The sequence below is a fragment of the Cibotium barometz genome, chromosome 13 (genome assembly GCF_041138505.1).
Source record: "Cibotium barometz isolate CiBa-2024 chromosome 13, ASM4113850v1, whole genome shotgun sequence".
NCBI classification, from domain to species: Eukaryota; Viridiplantae; Streptophyta; class Polypodiopsida; order Cyatheales; family Cibotiaceae; genus Cibotium; species Cibotium barometz.
Window position 1 is genome coordinate 6,610,649 of NC_141058.1, and position 17,704 is coordinate 6,628,352.

General features: G+C 42.9%; 1 protein-coding gene across 1 annotated transcript in view; it reads right to left on the reverse strand.

The window, feature by feature from the left end:
- The window catches only part of LOC147632317 (proteasome activator subunit 4-like), a 121,232-nt gene that overhangs the window by 12,912 nt on the left and 90,616 nt on the right, over positions 1-17,704 (reverse strand). Inside the window, exons 14-27 of the mRNA XM_086807148.1 lie at positions 16,544-16,762; positions 16,320-16,469; positions 12,998-13,074; positions 12,582-12,790; positions 12,234-12,456; positions 12,050-12,129; positions 11,795-11,912; positions 11,470-11,643; positions 3,551-3,719; positions 3,379-3,422; positions 3,217-3,259; positions 2,672-2,817; positions 2,468-2,568; positions 1,442-2,334 (exon numbers count right to left, since the gene is read on the reverse strand). Of these exons, the coding sequence (XP_086663274.1) occupies positions 1,442-2,334; positions 2,468-2,568; positions 2,672-2,817; positions 3,217-3,259; positions 3,379-3,422; positions 3,551-3,719; positions 11,470-11,643; positions 11,795-11,912; positions 12,050-12,129; positions 12,234-12,456; positions 12,582-12,790; positions 12,998-13,074; positions 16,320-16,469; positions 16,544-16,762 (2,646 nt within the window). The remainder of the gene's footprint in view (positions 1-1,441; positions 2,335-2,467; positions 2,569-2,671; positions 2,818-3,216; positions 3,260-3,378; positions 3,423-3,550; positions 3,720-11,469; positions 11,644-11,794; positions 11,913-12,049; positions 12,130-12,233; positions 12,457-12,581; positions 12,791-12,997; positions 13,075-16,319; positions 16,470-16,543; positions 16,763-17,704) is intronic.

Below are 17,704 nucleotides of genomic sequence, written 5' to 3' on the forward strand. Positions count from 1 at the left end.
TATATGCAGAGTATGCAGGACCGGGGGAGGTCGAGAGGGGGGAGCACTATATGTTCAGATGCCCACCCTATTATGAGATCCAATGGAAATGTCACTGTCTCTTCAAAGATGGGTTTGGCCCTCTATCATGGGTCATGCACTATGAGGATTAGAGATGCTTGGGTATGTACTTATTAGAACTCTGTACCATACAGCACCTGAAGGGGCATAGCCACCGGGAAGCTTCCTATCACAGACTTCTTCAGATTACATCCACTAGTGACAGAGGATGTTCCTTAGGCTCCACAGAGACAGAGGGATAACACAACCAGACCTCAGGACTCTCTAGCTCCACTCTCCTGCAGAGTACCTAGAGTAAGAGCACAATCTCTTCTTAGAGCTTGACACTCTCGTGAAGAGAGCTAGATGTTCTCATCCCCGAGGATCCGAACCCTTCACTCGCCAGCTCCAGATCCAAGATATACTCAGGTGTCATACACAACAGGGAGGGGATTTCTTTGCATCTTTACACTCTATTGTAGAGAGAGAGAGAGAGAGAGAGAGAGAGAGAGAGAGAGAGAGAAATGAAATGATATATTAACGTCTTCAAAAGGCCAAAATGACCTATGACACCAAAAAGGTTACAACAATTGGTGGATCTGATACAATGTCTGTGTAAGAAAAGCTAAAACAACTAAACAACTGACTGAAACTGAAACAACAACTATGAGGAAAAGTAAGGTACTAGGAGCTCCTAATGGATAACATCTGGGAAGGAAAACTCCAGCAACAAAGGTAAGCATCATATACATCACTATCCAAAGATGTCTCTCATCGGCCGATGGCGGATATCCTCAATGTCCTCCATGGTGAGTACTCTGACTGGACGTCTCCCATGTCGTGCTAGTATGGTCTTGATCCTTTGTTGTAGTCTCCAACATCAGTAGAATGCAACACGAGGGCATATACGACAAACGGTGGGACGTGAATTCGGGTGGATCATGGCCTTTATAAGGGCCCTCGCACTCGCCAATCTGCCCCACTTGTAGAGAAAGATAGCATCCTCATTGGTTGAGAAGATGGACATCATCACAGCTCAGTTTCCTGCTCCTGGAGGAGGTTTGCATGATTCATATCCTATATGTATTCATGGGCACCTTGCCACATGGCTACGTGTATTATCACATGTTCCTTGTAGTGGTAGCTAGTTCATTTTTTTTTGCCTTTTGTTTCCTTGGATTAGTATTCTCATGGAATTATTGTATCACTTTTTGGTCTCATTGACCCTTTGGTTCTTTTGAGGACATTAATATATCTTTCTTTCTTTCTCCATACATGCACGCAAGCGTGTGTGTTAACCACATCCCAAGTTTATACTTTGAAGGCACTCAAATAATGGGTTACAAACATGAATAGACTGGCTAAGCTTTGTCTTGTCAACATTTGATACAAAACAATGTACCTGTGGTGCTGGGTGATGCACAAACTTTAAAGCCTCCTTAAGCAAAGTTTGTTGAAAAGCAACTTCGTATGATCCTTCTTTTGCAGGAAAAATCTCAGAGACTGCAGCACAAAGAAATGTGAAGTGTTTCAGTATTGCATTTGATGATGCTGTGGGAGGCACTGGTTCTGCTAAGCAGCTCAAAACCAATGCTCTTGTCAAAGGGGGCCTTCTGCCTAGTCTTCCTTTGCCTGTTACTGCAAATCGAATACATGCAGCCCACTCCGCAGTCGATTCAACAGATGACTGAGTAATAAGTTTTTTGAGTAAGGGGTAGAGCCACTCATTCCAGGCTTTTGATACACACTCCATATCTGAGTGAAGAAACCCTGCAATAGCTTCTGCAGCAGCACATTGCAATCCGCGTTCTTCCGGTTCACTAACAACCTCCTGTAACGGGCCACGGAAAGCCTCCAATGCTGCCAAGCCGCATTCTTGAACCAGGCATTTGAAAAGCTTAGCAAACTTCGGTGAGAACGCATCACCTTTCATTGTTGAGTCCCATGTTCTTGTTCTAGGCCATTCACGCAAGTTCACAGGCACCCAAAGCGTGGAGCTTGCATTGTCAGAAAACTGGGCAAACGATCTACCTGATCGTGCTTGCCCATCTGCATAATGATGATCCAAAGAAAGATTTCGCAATACAACACTTCCAAAGTCCTCTTGCACAAGTATTGATCTCAATAAGGCCTCTAAGGAGGCGTCCTCATGTTCTACATGCGTCTGCCCTTCCTCGGGATCAGCCCTACATTCCTTCCTTTTGTTCAGGGATGGTTGTAAGAGGAGGAGAACTGCAAGAACTGACAACGGACGGAGTGGTGGGAATTCACTTCTCAAATTTAACAAGAAATGTCCTGAGAGATCAGTAGCCCAAAAAAAAAAAAAATCATGAGCAGATCCTGTCTGGTTAATTACAACAAAAACAAACGTGCAGTGCATCATGGTATCTGGAAGTGTCTTTCAACTGCAAACAAACTAAGAATGTACCTGTTACACTATTCTGCAACGTTGAGTCAGCATCTCCTTTAGCATGAGTTGGTCCACGTGCTGAGAGAAGTAAAAGCATTCCTTGTGCCATTAAGTTGTACCTTGTCAAAAGCAGTGGCAACATTTTTTTGTGAAAAAGAAATAAGGGAAATCCTTCAAGCTATGGCATTATGCAATGTAAAAATAACTCAAAACTCTTCATACCGCCAATGTGTATTTTCAATGTTTGAGCAAACGCTTTGAATTTTGGTGATCAGGCCAGCATAGCTTTCAAATTGTCCAGATTCTCCTTGATTCAGGGCATATCCCGTTGGAAGGCCACCAAAAAACATAACGAAGACTATAAACATCTGAGAAATGAAAGAGAAGGGGACATTCAAGAAGCCAACATGGAAAGCAAGGTTGCAAAGGCCAAGACAAGCTAGGAAACATAAGCTTTTTTCTTTCCTCCCTTTTGTGAGGCCACCCTTAGCTCAGATGCCTGATCTCTCAAGGTGATAGTAGCTTAAAAATTTGAGGGAGCTTTCCAACACCCATGCATGCCCACAAACATGGATTTGAATACTTGACTGGGACTTTTAGACAAGGTTGGATTGGCATGTAATGTGATCGAAACATCGGGTATCATGCCACCTCTGTTTTTCTAGAGTGATTTTCAAGTTCTTTATTGCACGACCAACTTTTCTAATATAAAAACAAAAACCCCCCCAAAAAAAGAGAGACTCAGATTGAGCAACTTGGGCCAATACCTCATTGATTGCGTTTTGAGCTTTGACGCTTTCATGATGTGCACTGTTGTTCAAGCAACAAGCGGAAAAGACAATACATAAGCATTGTTTAATCAACAATTTCTTTATCAAAAAAACATGATTAATTTATCATCATTTTTGCATGGTTACTACCATACACACCTGTTTAAGACAGCCAAAAAGAAACTCGCTAAGGCACCAAAGTTCTGAAAAAAAATATCAAGGTGTCAAAATTCTGTGACAAGCATGGTATTGTCAGGGCTTTCTGCACTTTATTCATCATAGTATTGCTTACAATACTCTGTGGCAAGCTATGCCAAAATCCATCCAATACCTGTGTTAGATATCGTGATATGGGCCTCGATGCAAGTATTCTACATGACCCCATGGCTGCATGCTCTGGCGCAAGAGAATCTTGTAAGCTGTTTAGTAACACGGGCATCGACTCCTTGATGGATGGTGGAAAGCGCTTGAAGGCTTTTTTCAGTGATGCTGCTGCCATGCTAAATTCAAAAAAGGGCAACCTAAATGTCTAAGCTTCAAGCAATCTTAGTCAACTTAAATAACAAGACATGATTTCTCAGATAATGAATACCAAATTCAGTAACAGGCAAGTAATCAAAAGCAAAGGCAACCTGAAGGTGGTTCACGCTTCAGCCTGGAGTTTGAAAATATAGTGCAACAACAGAGACTTTCAAAGCCCTTTGGGGGGGGAGAGGGGGGGGGGGGGGGTATGCATATAAATAGAAAACCCCATTCTTTTGCCTATCTGGAGATAAGATTTACTCGGCTTCCACACGTAACCTCAATTCTAGCCAGGAATAGGCATTGTAAAAAAAAATGGCTAGCATATCCTCTTCTAAAGGACAGTCTAATCAGAAATGGTAGATTATTGAACTTTCATGTCCCTAAGGGCTTGCATATCCTCTTTTGGAGGAGCCTTTGGAGTTTTCTGTTACGAACCTACGATGTAAAAATAACATACTTTTTTCATGTTGGACAAAGTGATCTTTTTATGCACATTAAAGCATGGTAAAGCATGTATTTAAGTAGAATGCTAACATGTTCAGGTTTGGGTAACTATGTTCAAGTACATGTAAGCTAGCCCCTTGACTTGGCTTAGAATAACTCATTGATTTGACTTTTGTAATGCATGATGGCCTAATCCATGTGTGCTATTGCCATGACAGGACAAAGCAAATTGCCATGGCAACATAAAAACGTAAAAACATAAACATAACGGCAGCAGCCAATGCAAACACACAAAAACAGCCAAAAAAAAGATGAATAATTATCTTCAATGTGCACCAAGGTGAATAGGGATTTCAATTCCCAACACACTGGAAGGAAAGGCAGAAGAGGTGTCCTTCTGAGCACAGCCAGAGGATCCCCAAAAGGTCCATTCTTATTAAAATATCAACTGAATAATGGAACTACCACTAGCATTGTGTTATTTGATAAAAATTAGGGCCAAGACCCCTACTTGTATGAACTGTCACAGGAGTAACTCATTTGTAAAAGATGAATGATTCAACCTGATACTCCGGTGCTACATAGAGAAGGCTTAACACGATTGAAGAACACAGTGCTAAAGACAGTTTTCATTATTCGAATGTATCTTTTAACGAGCATGGCCATTGGGTCTTTAGTAGACGCTTCATATATCTTTCTTTCTTTCTGATGTAAAACCTCACAAAGCTGGGTGTCATAAGCACACCATTTATGACTCATTCTTGCCATGCCCGCAGAAATGAAATCCCAGCACACTCGGTGGATGTTCTTGCTCGTAATAAATATTTTTTCTCTATTAATAGTGTTCTCTTCGATCTCCTTGTCATAAGGCGCTCCTACATTCCTCCCATGGCAGCATGAGACTTGCACCTCCACATAGATCAGATTGTCATGCATGACAAAAACCCTCAATAAATTATTCTAAGTCAAGTGGCTAGCTTCATTGTACTTGTTGGAGAAATCATAGTCAAAGAGTGTGTTCTAGTGTGTACTAGGAACTAGTTTATGAGTCTTTGTGTGAGAGAGTGCCACGTGTCACTTTGGGAGTTATCCCATAAGCATATGGTACTTGAGTGTGTGTGTTCACTCTATAAGAGTGATGTACTTTCTTGTGTGTCACATCAATCAAATCAAGTTATCTTGGCCTACATGTAAGTACTTGTTCATTGCTTTCATCTCCTTTCATTTCCATTTCATTATCTTTGCTATCTTTTCTTTCTGCACCTAGAGTGAGCTTGCTCTCCTACTCCAACATGGTATCAGAGCCATGCTTCTCCATGGGCAACCCTTGGGGGTGAAGGCCGACCCACAAATGGAAGTTGGTCTTCCTCCTTTGGTTGTCCATCACCAATTGGCTCCACATCCATAGCTTCATCCTCATCCATAGCTTCACCTCCAATTGACTCCAACACAGCCGGCTAAGCAAACACTCCGCCTTTACATCATGAACCCTGCATGCTCATTTTTTCTACCTATTGCTACATTCTCAACGGCGGAAGCCTCTGTGAGAAGAAGGTTCTAAAGGCAAGCACCACAGTCCTTGCAAACTGGGCGGCAGCAAGAGGAGATCTCTCAGGCAAGGTGAAGCGCAGCTTCTCTCAGGTAAGGTGCAGCGCAGCTTCTTTGAACGCCTGTGAAGCGCAGCTTCTTTGGTTCCAACGCAGCTTCTGCTGAACGCCTACACAACCAGCTCAAGTGTCGTCTCCTGTTCCAACATGGTACCAGCTACCACTGGCCGCGCTCCGGTTACATGAAGACCTCAGCTACTCACGCCAATCCCATCGCCCACCACAATCTTCTCCATCGCAGCTCCCACAGTCTTTGGCGTGGACGGCAGGATGAAGCGTAGCTCAGCCATTTGTTTCCATTTGTTTGGGATAAGGTTCTTATTTCTTGGCTTCACACTTCACCACAAATAGGGGGGCTTTCACATGAAGCTAAAAACTTCCTACCCATCTGCTACACCTTCAAGTCTTTTCAGCTAAAGTTTTCAGTTCAGATTTGAGTCATGACTTCGCTATCTTCTAGTACATTGTTCATGGATAAGTTCAAGGGGGAAGGCTTTCCCACATGGCAAACCAAAATGCAACTGCTACTTATGCGTGAAGGAGTCTGGGAAGTTGTTGAGAACGACATATTTGATGCACTTGATCAGCCACAAAGAAAAATTTGGAAGCAGCAAAATGCAAAAGCCATTGCCCTCATTGGTCTCTGCTTGGCGGACTCTCTCATTCATCACGTCGACTTTACATCCACGACTAAGGAGATCTAGCATCGATTGGAGAGCATCTTTGGTAACAAGGTCACTAATTCCAAAGTTTTTCTGAAATTGAAGTTATATGAGCTGAAAATGCAAGACGATGAAGAGCTAAGTGATCATCTCTCCAAATTTAATTCTCTTGTTCAACAATTATCAAGTTTGAAGTGGACTCCAGATGATGAGGACAAGATGGCAGTACTAATCAAAAGCATGCAAGGCATTTCTCGCTATGAGCAGACCATTGAAGTATTACGCATGGCCGCTACTACATATGATGACTTGGTTGCTCTTCTCATTGAGAAAGACCGCCGGAACAAGGAAACCACTTCTACATCCTTGACTTCAAGCACTGAAGAGGCGCTTATCTCCGCCAACAGATGGAAAGCCAACAATAATATCATATGCAGATACATACTGTAAGCAGAAAAGTCATATTAAAGCCAATTGCTTCGAGAAGAAGGAGAAAGAACAAGAACAACACCATGCTAATCTTGTTGCTGCTGATGAACCACCAAACGAGCTTCCCGAAGATCATGCACTTTCTGCCCATGTCACCCTCGATGAGGATGACAAAGATTATTGTTTCTGATTTCTTCTGTGTGTGTATGGGTGCTCTGCCCTTGCATTATGCATAAAATGGATGAAATAAACAGTGTGATGTGTGATGGTCAATAAGGGTCCTCTTCCCTGGGTTGTCCCCCAAAAATGTGTATTGTTTTTACTTTGATATGAAGTATTGACACCCAGTTCAGAGTAAGAGGGGGGTGATGAGTGATGGTTCTCACTGTCGGTCGCAAGCTGACTGGGTAGTCACTGACACACGGGAGATGTTGGTCAGTTGGACTGGCTCTTTGCAGTATTGAGGTGGAGGGGGGATCGGTTTACTCCTTGCGTATTGGGTCTCACACTCTTTGCTCTGAGGGGGGTGTTGGAGAAATCATAGTCAAAGAGTGTGTTCTAGTGTGTACTAGGAACTAGTTTATGAGTCTTTGTGTGAGAGAGTGCCACGTGTCACTTTGGGAGCTATCCCATAAGCATATGGTACTTGAGTGTGTGTGTTCACTCTATAAGAGTGATGTACTTTCTTGTGTGTCACATCAATCAAATCAAGCTATCTTGGTCTACATGTAAGTACTTGTTCATTGCTTTCATTTCCATTTCATTATGTTTGCTATCTTTCCTTTCTGCACTAGAGTTAGCTTGCTCTCATGCTCCAACAGTACTTGCACATACTCAATTAAAATCTGAATAGTAAACATTTGTACAAATTGCATAAGCTTTCCAATGTTTGAATGGTGCATGTAGAGATCATTTAGCCTGGACGATAAGGAGATCATCAGTCCCTTTGCAGCATTTCAGTTGACATTATCCAAGCTCCATCTAGAACAGGAAAAAATAGCACATCCAGGTCTATTGATGTAAAAACTGTTGCAATTTCTTGTATCTAAGAACACAAGCGTGTCCTTCTGATCCCTTATCTGACACAAAGGATATTCTTCCACAATCTTCTCACTTTACCCTACTTGCCCATCCGTAAAAGGTAATAGCCCCTTTCCACCAAAGCCTACAATCACAATGGAAATAGAATCTTGCACCTTTCATACCTGTAAGATATCCACAGTTACTTACTTGGGGAAATTGTCTCCATTTTTGGTCTTGGAAGCTCACTGGTATCCTCAAAAGCTCCCTCCTCAGTTTCGACCTTTGGTGAACTCTCCAGTTATCGACCTGGAACCTCGTGCTTTGATCTCTCTCTCAATCTATGCCAACTCGCTCTCCCAAAACATCCAGAAACAACATACCACTTGGTTTCCTTGCTTTTCCATTTTCTGCATCCAAGAGATCTGAAACTTGGCTACCTCCTCCCGAAATCTGAGATACTCAACTCGGCCATGAAGAAAAACTTGATCGCCTACTAAGAACTAGACACATGCAAATTCTTCTACATGCGAACTATTGCTATATGCAAGACCTATGCATAAAACCATAACACACATGCACAGAAAAGCTACAGATGCAAAAACGCAAACCCTAATTTGTTGCATGCACTTCTTGCGAACCCTGATGCAAAATATGATGCCTAGGCAGAACCAAGTTGCATGCACTTCTTGCAAACCCCAATGCAAAATATGGTGCCAAGCAAAACTAAGTTGCTCTGATATCAATGCAATATGATAACTACACAGAAGCATGATTACTCATAATTAATCACTAGCAATGGAGATTAACGATAATCACATGCACAATGTTGACACAGAGAAGTAGAGAGAAGGAGAAGACAGAGACTCTTTACCTAACCTACTCCTATATATTACCAAAATGAATATATACAATGATTGTTCAGATCTGAAGTAGATCTTGACACTAAAGTAGACGTAGACACTTGAATGCTGTACATTAATGCTACAATGTATAACACTAACTGTACTTGCTTCTACAGGGCTGCCTTCCATGAATGAGGAATGGCCCTAGACCTCCTTTTAATAGGGATTTTGATGGAAGCTCGTATGCTGGTCCACCAGGCCTTTTCAGGTCCCTAAACATCGTCAAAAATGTCATTAAACACATTCATATTATGCCCAAAATATGTCCCAACAATTGGTGCATGTCCTGGGCACTTCTCGACGCCTATTGGGCTGTCAAAACTGCTCCTCTGATCATATACGGCCTCTAACTTTGCCTCTAAGGCGTCTTGTAGGGGGATAATCATGTGTACATGCAACCCAACTACCGTGTGCACGTGATATTGCTGTGGCAGACCCATCCATCACATGTTCCGATGCAAACAATAAGGTGCATGCATAGGGTCTCTTGCCTCGTGAACAAAGATGGAAGACCATAGTATTGTTTGTTCCAACCTCAACAAATGGTGGGCAAAAGGCTTCATCGAAAGAGGTCTACAAGAATCAATGATAGTGTTTTCCCACGCACGAAATAGAACTTTTCTTTTCATCCCCTTATAAGCCTTGCACAACAACTTTGTAATTTAAGTATGGCAGCCTTCTGTAACCATGTGCTACCGTCAATAATTGAGGGATCTTGCTTGAGACCAGGTCTTGAAGCTGCATCATGCCTATTATGTAAGTTCGTGTCAAGGGCACATCAATAGAGTTTTGTAACATTATAATCCAATTAAGTGCATTTTGTGGGCACATGCCTTGTGAATGGGATGATAATGGTTATAAAATCTCAAGCAAATTTTCCAGAAAGCTTCTTTGAAAACCTTTGTAAGAATCGGTGATAAGGCTGCTTCGTGCTCAAGTTATGAAATAGCCCAACAGGCTGCAAGAAGAACATGGTTGAGAGACATAACACAGCTATTCAACAAAAAAAGCAACAGCAAGGCATCACCAATATCAAAGACCCCATAGACACAGCTGATAACTGTGTTTCTATGGACATATCTGAATTGTGCCACCGAAGCACCGATGGCATGTTAAGAATAGTCACAAATTGGAAAGCACTTCAACACTTGATTTTCTACACACTATAATTCAATCTGAGGCATCTTGTCTGCTGAAAATCATGACATTGACAAAGCACACTGCAATTTATTTTGTGCAATGTATCTTGTGAAGCACTTTTTGCATTTAAGAGGGGCTGGGAAGGCAAAAGCATGTAGAATGGGACTTCACCAATGTTACATGCGCTGTGGGAAAGCCTGTGATGAAGAAATGAGTGTGCAGACTTTGCAGTCGCAAGATGGGATGGAGGGCTACTATGGGGCTGATTTATGAGCTCATGAATAGAATGTGAGAGACGCACACAAAATATCCATGGTAGTATTAAGAGACTCTACTAGACCTTGTGCCTTTTTGCTCTTCTTAAATCTAAGTAAGCCCGACCTGCTTTTTCATCCACAACTGGTATCCATGTGTGAGAGTGTGTCCACCGAATAGATTCTTCAGAGTTATGCATGTCATGCATCAAGTTTGTGCTCCTGAAACTTTGGAGGGACCTTGCCTCCATGTTACTCTTCTCGGGGCTAAGAGCCCTTGCAATGGGTTAGGATGCAACAGCTAGGGCATAATGTGAGAAGAAAAACAATAATTAGCTTTACAGCCACATGGTTCTGTCTCTGAGACCTCATCTTCATGTAGAAACTCTCTGGGGCCTCCCTGCCCTAGCCCTGCATAAGATGTCTCCTCGACGATGGTCTCCCCATCTGTAATACAGCAGTCTGAAGAATCCAACTCATGCAGCCTGGCAGCTCCTTAGACTGAAGTAGAGAAACAACCAGATAACCTTGGCCTTGTATCACTCACATGTTTCATGCCATCTTATAGCAAGGGGGGACCGTGTCTATGAGACGTGGCATATTTATAAGATGTCTTTATACCTTGCTGATTGTTGGGGTGAATTTTGTTTTTACACTCTTAAAGGCTTCCAAGTTTAGAATTCAAACAATTCAGATTTGCAAGGGAAAAAAATTAGATGTTGTCACTGGATGCCTTGGCTAGGAGGCAATAACACTCGTTTAGCCATTATAAACTTGCTTGTGGTAGCCTTCTCTTGTATTTGTTAAGTCTTTTTAATCAGGAAGACGACAAACCTTTTTTTCTGGGCTCTCTTTGCAATGATTGAAGTACAGAAATATGGTGACTATGTTTTTTTTTGGACTTCATGATGTAAGTCCACCAGTAAGACAAGGAGTAGAGTAAGGCTGCTCCATAGCTCTCAAGAAAAGTGCAGATGACATACGATTGGAATGAGGAGATCACTGACAACATTAAGATGCAGGGTGCAATAAAGATCGTAAAAGCAGAGCATAAGAGCCTACATAGAGAAAGCACATCTTTACCGACATTCAATAGCACATTAATAGCAGGACTTAAGTGAAGAACTAAAAGGTGTGTAAAGGCCCCCCCGAATTGCTCTAAATAGAAGCTTCTACCCATTTCTACTTGTTTTAAAGAAGATTTATAGACAGTGAGCATCCAGATTCCTCATAACATGTCTTCAGAAAGGGTTGGGTAACTTACACTCGCACTGCATCATAATTGTGAAGAGAGAGCTTGACAAGGTCCCCAATAAGGAGCATAATATGGTGTGGAACTTCCAGACCATCACCTTGAGCACGATACCTATTATAATGAGATTGTGAAGCACGCCAAGTGTTGTGAAGTAGCAACAATTCAATAACCAGCCATTTTGGTCTGAAAAAGACCCAAAAAAAGATTTATTTAGAGTTCCCTTGTGCTAGGCAACAGTCACATAGTCCAATATAATGTAAGCATTTGCATGACTGAGTCATCGCACAGAATGAGGATAAAGAAACAAGATGAAGAAGAAAGGGTAATGCCAGACCTTCGGTGCCCCTTCACATGATGATCGGTTATATAATTGGTGGAAGGCTCCACAAGGCTTTTCGATTCAGTATGGCAGGAATCTTTTGCACTTGACCATTCAGAAAATTCTAATGACCCTACAAAGGCATTTGAAAAACTTCAAAAACTTCAAAAATAATGCACTCTAATATCGAGCTTTGACTGGATTTTTTAAAATTGGACATGATACTGCAACATCAATACATAAATTTGGAAATAATCATGCTATAATTACCAGAGTTTGCAACAACTGCTATGCTGTGAGCAAGCAGTGAGAGAAGAACAAAGTCGTCAGCCCGTTTATCCAACAGATAACTGCACAGAAAGGCACAGTATTGGTTAAAGTCTTACTAAGAACCAGGCGTACTGAAAATTAGCAATTTTATGGAAATATTGCAAGCTACTTTGTTGATCCATACTTGCATGCTAGATGTATAGTGTTTGCTGCCTCTTCCCTCAGCTCAACAGAACCGACAGAGGCTCCAGCTGCTCCTGAGATGAAGTAAGGTTGCACTTGCTGACCATCTAGAGTGCTTGTATGTGAATTTCTAAAATCAGGTAAGCAAGATCGTACACCACGTAATGACGCATCTATCCGAAGGAGAACGACCCGTAAATGTTCCTTCTCCTGTGCTGAGGTTCCTGATAAATGGCCATGCAAATAAAACAGAGTATATGAGGCCTACAAAACTCAAGACACTTATTTCAAGGGAAGGTTGGTTGCTCTAAATTGATGGTGTGGTCAGAAAAAGCACATGCCAACCAACCTGGAGTTTCTGAATCACCGCATTGACAAATGCTCTTCAAATCAGTAAGTGCACCCTTCAGATGCAAATCCAGAAGCTCATTTGCAAATGTGATTTCACTAAGGTTGGGCAGATGCCATGTGGGGCCACCTTTCTTATCAAAACCATGCTCACGCTTTGTGCTTACCCAATCTTCTATACCTTCCAGGCCAGAATATTCTTGGTACACCCTAGGTTAAAAAAAAAAACAATCATTCCTGCCGAACAACACATATGGCCATTTACATTTAAAATTGGGTAAACAAGGTACATAAATCAGGGTCTCTTTACAGACATAACCACACCCTCCATGGAAAGGTGAGATCACCCGTTGTCAATGGGCGGGGGATCAGTCTGTAAAGACCTCAGATGAATGTCCGCAGAGAACAAAATCATACTTGTATTGGTCAACTGGATAATATAAAATGACACTTCCCAGAATCGAGCTCAGCAAATGGCTCCCTGCCTCATTGACCTGTCAGGCCCCATCAGTCAAAAGTAAATACTGTTGTAGCTAGCCCACAAATTCAAGCAGATCCTATATCTTAAAATCACCACACCAATGCTTTCCAAATCAGCCACATTGACATTAACTGACTGCCCACCTGTCACAAACGTGATACATGGGTGCCTATTTCACAGCTTGTCTCCACAAGGGCTGCCTGCCCTCATCCAAAGAGCTGCTCATAATCACAGAATGACCTGGTAGAATCAAACTGTTAAAAAAGAGGGGTGTCATTGTTCCCCATTAAGACAGGAGCCATCATCACCTGGATGGCCTCAAAACATGTATCAGCGACTGATTCCTTAGTGAATTGTCTCCCAACAAAGGGCATTTGCATACCCTCTCTAGCTCCTCCTTTTGGGTCAGCTATTTGTCCTATTGATAATTGCATGCTGACTTGCTTGGCTACCAAATCTTGGTTAGCACGCTTCCATCCAGAATAAGTCTATACGAAGACCACTTTCTCATGCTGACAGAGGAGGGGTATATTAAGACCACTTTCTCATGCTGAGAGAGGATTTCCATGAGGCAGCTCCATGTTTTATCATAAAGGCTGCATAAAGGGACAAGACAAGGGAACTCTGGGAGCTTCTGCATTGTTAAGTAATACCACAGGGTATGGAGACCCAAGGAAAATGCTTTCCTCGTGTATAGCAAACCATAAAATAAGGGGGTATCATTACACGGAATCATCCAGTACAAGGACAAGAGATATGTGGTTCTCTATTTGCATGTGGTCCATGAGCCACTCGCATAGTTCCAAGCAGGAAGATTACAACCAAATGCTCCTTACTTCTTTCTTTCAAGGGATTGGTCAAGGCGATATGACACCAGCCCACAAGACACCCAGTCAGAGCTTGAACTGAAGCAAAGGGAACATGTTTGAGACATATCAGGAACTGCAAGCCAGAATGTCTGGAGGCAGCTAATCAGGGCACAAAAGGATTGTCAATACCCTCAAAAGATGAGATTCTTTCAAGGGATTGGTCAAGGCGATATGACACCAGCCCACAAGACACCCAGTCAGAGCTTGAACTGAAGCAAAGGGAACATGTTTGAGACATATCAGGAACTGCAAGCCAGAATGTCTGGAGGCAGCTAATCAGGGCACAAAAGGATTGTCAATACCCTCAAAAGATGAGATTCTTTGCCAGCTCTGTAACCCTACTTCTTTGACCTGTAGAGCATATGGCCAGAACCCACTGGTACTAAATAGTGCTTTTTCCTTCTTTTCTCTTATTCTTTATTCTTTATTCGTTTTCCCAAAAAAAGATCCTTCATCAGTCAAAAAAGATAGAACATCTGCAAACGTGGACTACAAAGAAGCTCTCAAGTGGAGCAATATGTACCTCCCTCAAGCAAGGTATAGCAGAAAAATAAGAGGGGGGACTCCCTCTCCAGCTGGACGCAATGAGCTTCCCAAAAATTAGCTCCACTATGGGTTGCTGGATCAATGATGCAAAGCCCTTTGAGGAGGCTGTAACATTATTGTCCACTGCTACACCTTGGCGCAAGCCACCTGTCCATCACTACCAGCCCACAAGAAGTTCTGAATGTGCCAATGAGAACGCCCAACATGAAACGATGTACCATACAGCGGCTCGGACCAACCACCCGTCCAGCCAAGGAGAGTTGAGCCAACGGACTCCCGTCCTTCGAATACTCAATAGGTGGGGGGCAATCTACTACTCGAAAGAAATGTCTATGCCCACAAAGCAACCTAGGTAGCGAAGCATGCTGCCCCTGGGATACTACTGAAAGGCAGCAAACCATGGTGTCCTTGGGATACTACCGAAAGGTCTCAAGTGGAAGCCAAATCCACATGGAGATGCACCAATCCAAAAACCACACAACTTGTGCTAGTTGATGTGGGCACCCAAAGGCTAGGCAAAACTCCTCCACGGCGGCAGCCAAAAGCTGAAGATTTCCCTCCACGGCCAGAGAGAGAAGCTGATGTGTCATCGGCAAACTCTGCATTTACAAACTCCTCCAGGGTGCTTGTGGGCAGGCTGATGCCCTGTAATCCTATGTCCTGTGACCAGAGGAAACAACTCATCGACTCCGCAACAAAGAGAAAAAGAAAAGGGACAAGGGGACAGCCCTGTCTCACTCATCGAGAGATCGGGAAAGCGATCTCCTTGCACTCCCTAAATGAGAACCTGCCTATGAGCAAAGGAATAAAGGGTGGAGACCTCAAATCCAAGAGGCTGAGAATCCCATGGGCAATATGGTTCCCTCCAAGAATCCTAATCTACACTTTCTTAGGCTTTCTCAAAGTCAAGAAGAAGAATCATTGTATCCTTCCCGCCCCAACTGCGCAGATGCAGTCACCTTCTAAAAAGTGAAGATGTTATCCAAGATGCTCCTATCCCGGATAAAACATGTCTGGGTGCCATGGATAAGATCAGAGAGGTGAGGTGGGAGGCTGAAGGCACAAGCTGATCACCTTGGCAAGAATTTTGTAGGCTATGCCGAGGAGTATGATAGGGCTCCACTATCAAATCTCTATCCAATCCCCACCCTCTTTGGAGATAAGAGTGAATGAGGCCCTTGGCTAACCTCTCCGAGAGAACATGCCTGCATGGCCTCATTGAAGGCCAGCCTTGAAAAGGTCCAGTGGTCCACGGAGAAGAAGACTGGCAGTTTGTACTCTCCAAGAAATTTCATGCAAGGAAACACCTGAAGAACCTGCTCATCCATGGGTGAAGAGGGAGTCAAGGGCCCGTCGGAGCCTAGCTGTCGGTGACAGGCAGAGTATACTGCCAAACCCACTCGTGCGTTTGACTCTGGCACCAAGTCGGCGGGCCGGACGAGTGGAGCTGCAGGCAAAGGAATGCAGAGGCAAAGGTCGCAAAGAGAAGGGGGGGTGCACACAAGGGGGCTCTCGCTTCTGATAGTCGGCTTATCAGCCTGTTCTCTCCCAGAAAATTACTTCACTGGTGATTTTGTAGCTACAAGTAAATTAATCTTCATTTCTTTGCATTTAAAGGATGCTCTAGGTATCGCCTATTGAAAATTGTATACAGAATGTACTTTTTGGTCTCACCAACACACTCACACATGCTCACCCATGCGCAATTTTCTGTCATTCTCTTTGTCCCAACTCCCCACAAGCACCCCCACTACCTCGCAGATCTAGCTAATTGACTTCTTTAGTATAAAATATGGCCTACATCTTGTAAATCACTACATGAATGGAACATAAAAGGATTCACCTTGGCAGATGGTGCATCAAAGCTGGCTGCAATGACTTTCTTCAAGAGATCTTTACATTGAAGGACATGTTCTCCTCCATACATAAGACCCAGTGACACAAGGTTCAGTTGATAAACAACAGATGTCTCCAATGCTGGTGAGAATGTCAGCTGCCAAAAAAAGACATAAGTTATGCTCTCACAAAGCAATCCTGAATATTGAGATTAAGAAAGTTCCAAATCACCTTCATATCAAAACAAGCTTGTGGATTGGGGATTCCACTAAATCCTGTAGGTGGGCAGTCTTCAAGAGAAGACAGCACTGAGCACATAATGGGTCTCATCAGATCAACAACCCCCTGTTGAGGGCTTGCATATATAATTGCTGAACAAAGCAATCCTATTTCTGCAACAGCTCCGGGAAGCGTCTGACTATGTACGAACTTTGCAACCTTCTTCATAGCCTGCAGAAATTTAGTTTAACTTTAGCAAGCACAGAAAGATAACAGCAGCAAACAGCCTGCTTATAATCACTAAATTTCAAGTAATGTTTACTCCAAGTTCAAGTCTTTGTACTGGTACCACCACCCCACAGTCGTTACGGTGCCTGGCACTGTCATACTCAGCCATACTAGTGTCATCAACCTCAACATTTCCTAGTATGAAAGAGGTCTGGTGGACTCTGGGACGTCTAAACATTTGGAAAGTACAAGCTCTGGGAATGGGGGATTATCCAATACAAAAGATCTAGCACTTAAAGCTTGGTCTAAGGGTTTCTTGGACACAAAAATGGACATTGGAGCTCGTGTCAAGTGGAAAGCATGTATAGCGAGCTCCCGAGGATTTGACAGAGATCTAGTATTGAAACATGGTTCTACATGGTACTCACATACATTTCTAATAAGGTGGAGTACAAAGGATCACACTCCTAAAATCTAGGAGGATTACTATTTTTGGACAACCCCCAATGGATATTCTGTTCGCGTCATTACATCCGTAAGCTCAGCAAATGGGGGGACTTGCTAAAGCACCTTTGATAGAATGTCCAGGAGTTGAGATATTTTTAGAGATGAAGTTTACAACTAGGAACCATCTCTTAAATTGGGACATGTATATATACCTAGATGAATCCAAGAACATGTCCAAATTCACCTTTTAGGAACATGCATGTAGCACGACATGTAGCTAGGAACCATCTCTTAAATTGGGACATGTAGCACGACAATGCATCAAAGTGAGACAAGTGGCCTCGCACTTGTCACCTCAGCTCTCCACTTGCCATTATAGCTTTTACTTTCCATTCTAGCTCATGAGAGCCCAAATATAAATTGGAGCCCTCTCTCATGTTCCATGATGATATTACGTGGACAGTTTTGTATCATCCCAGTGAGATAGCTCTATTTTGT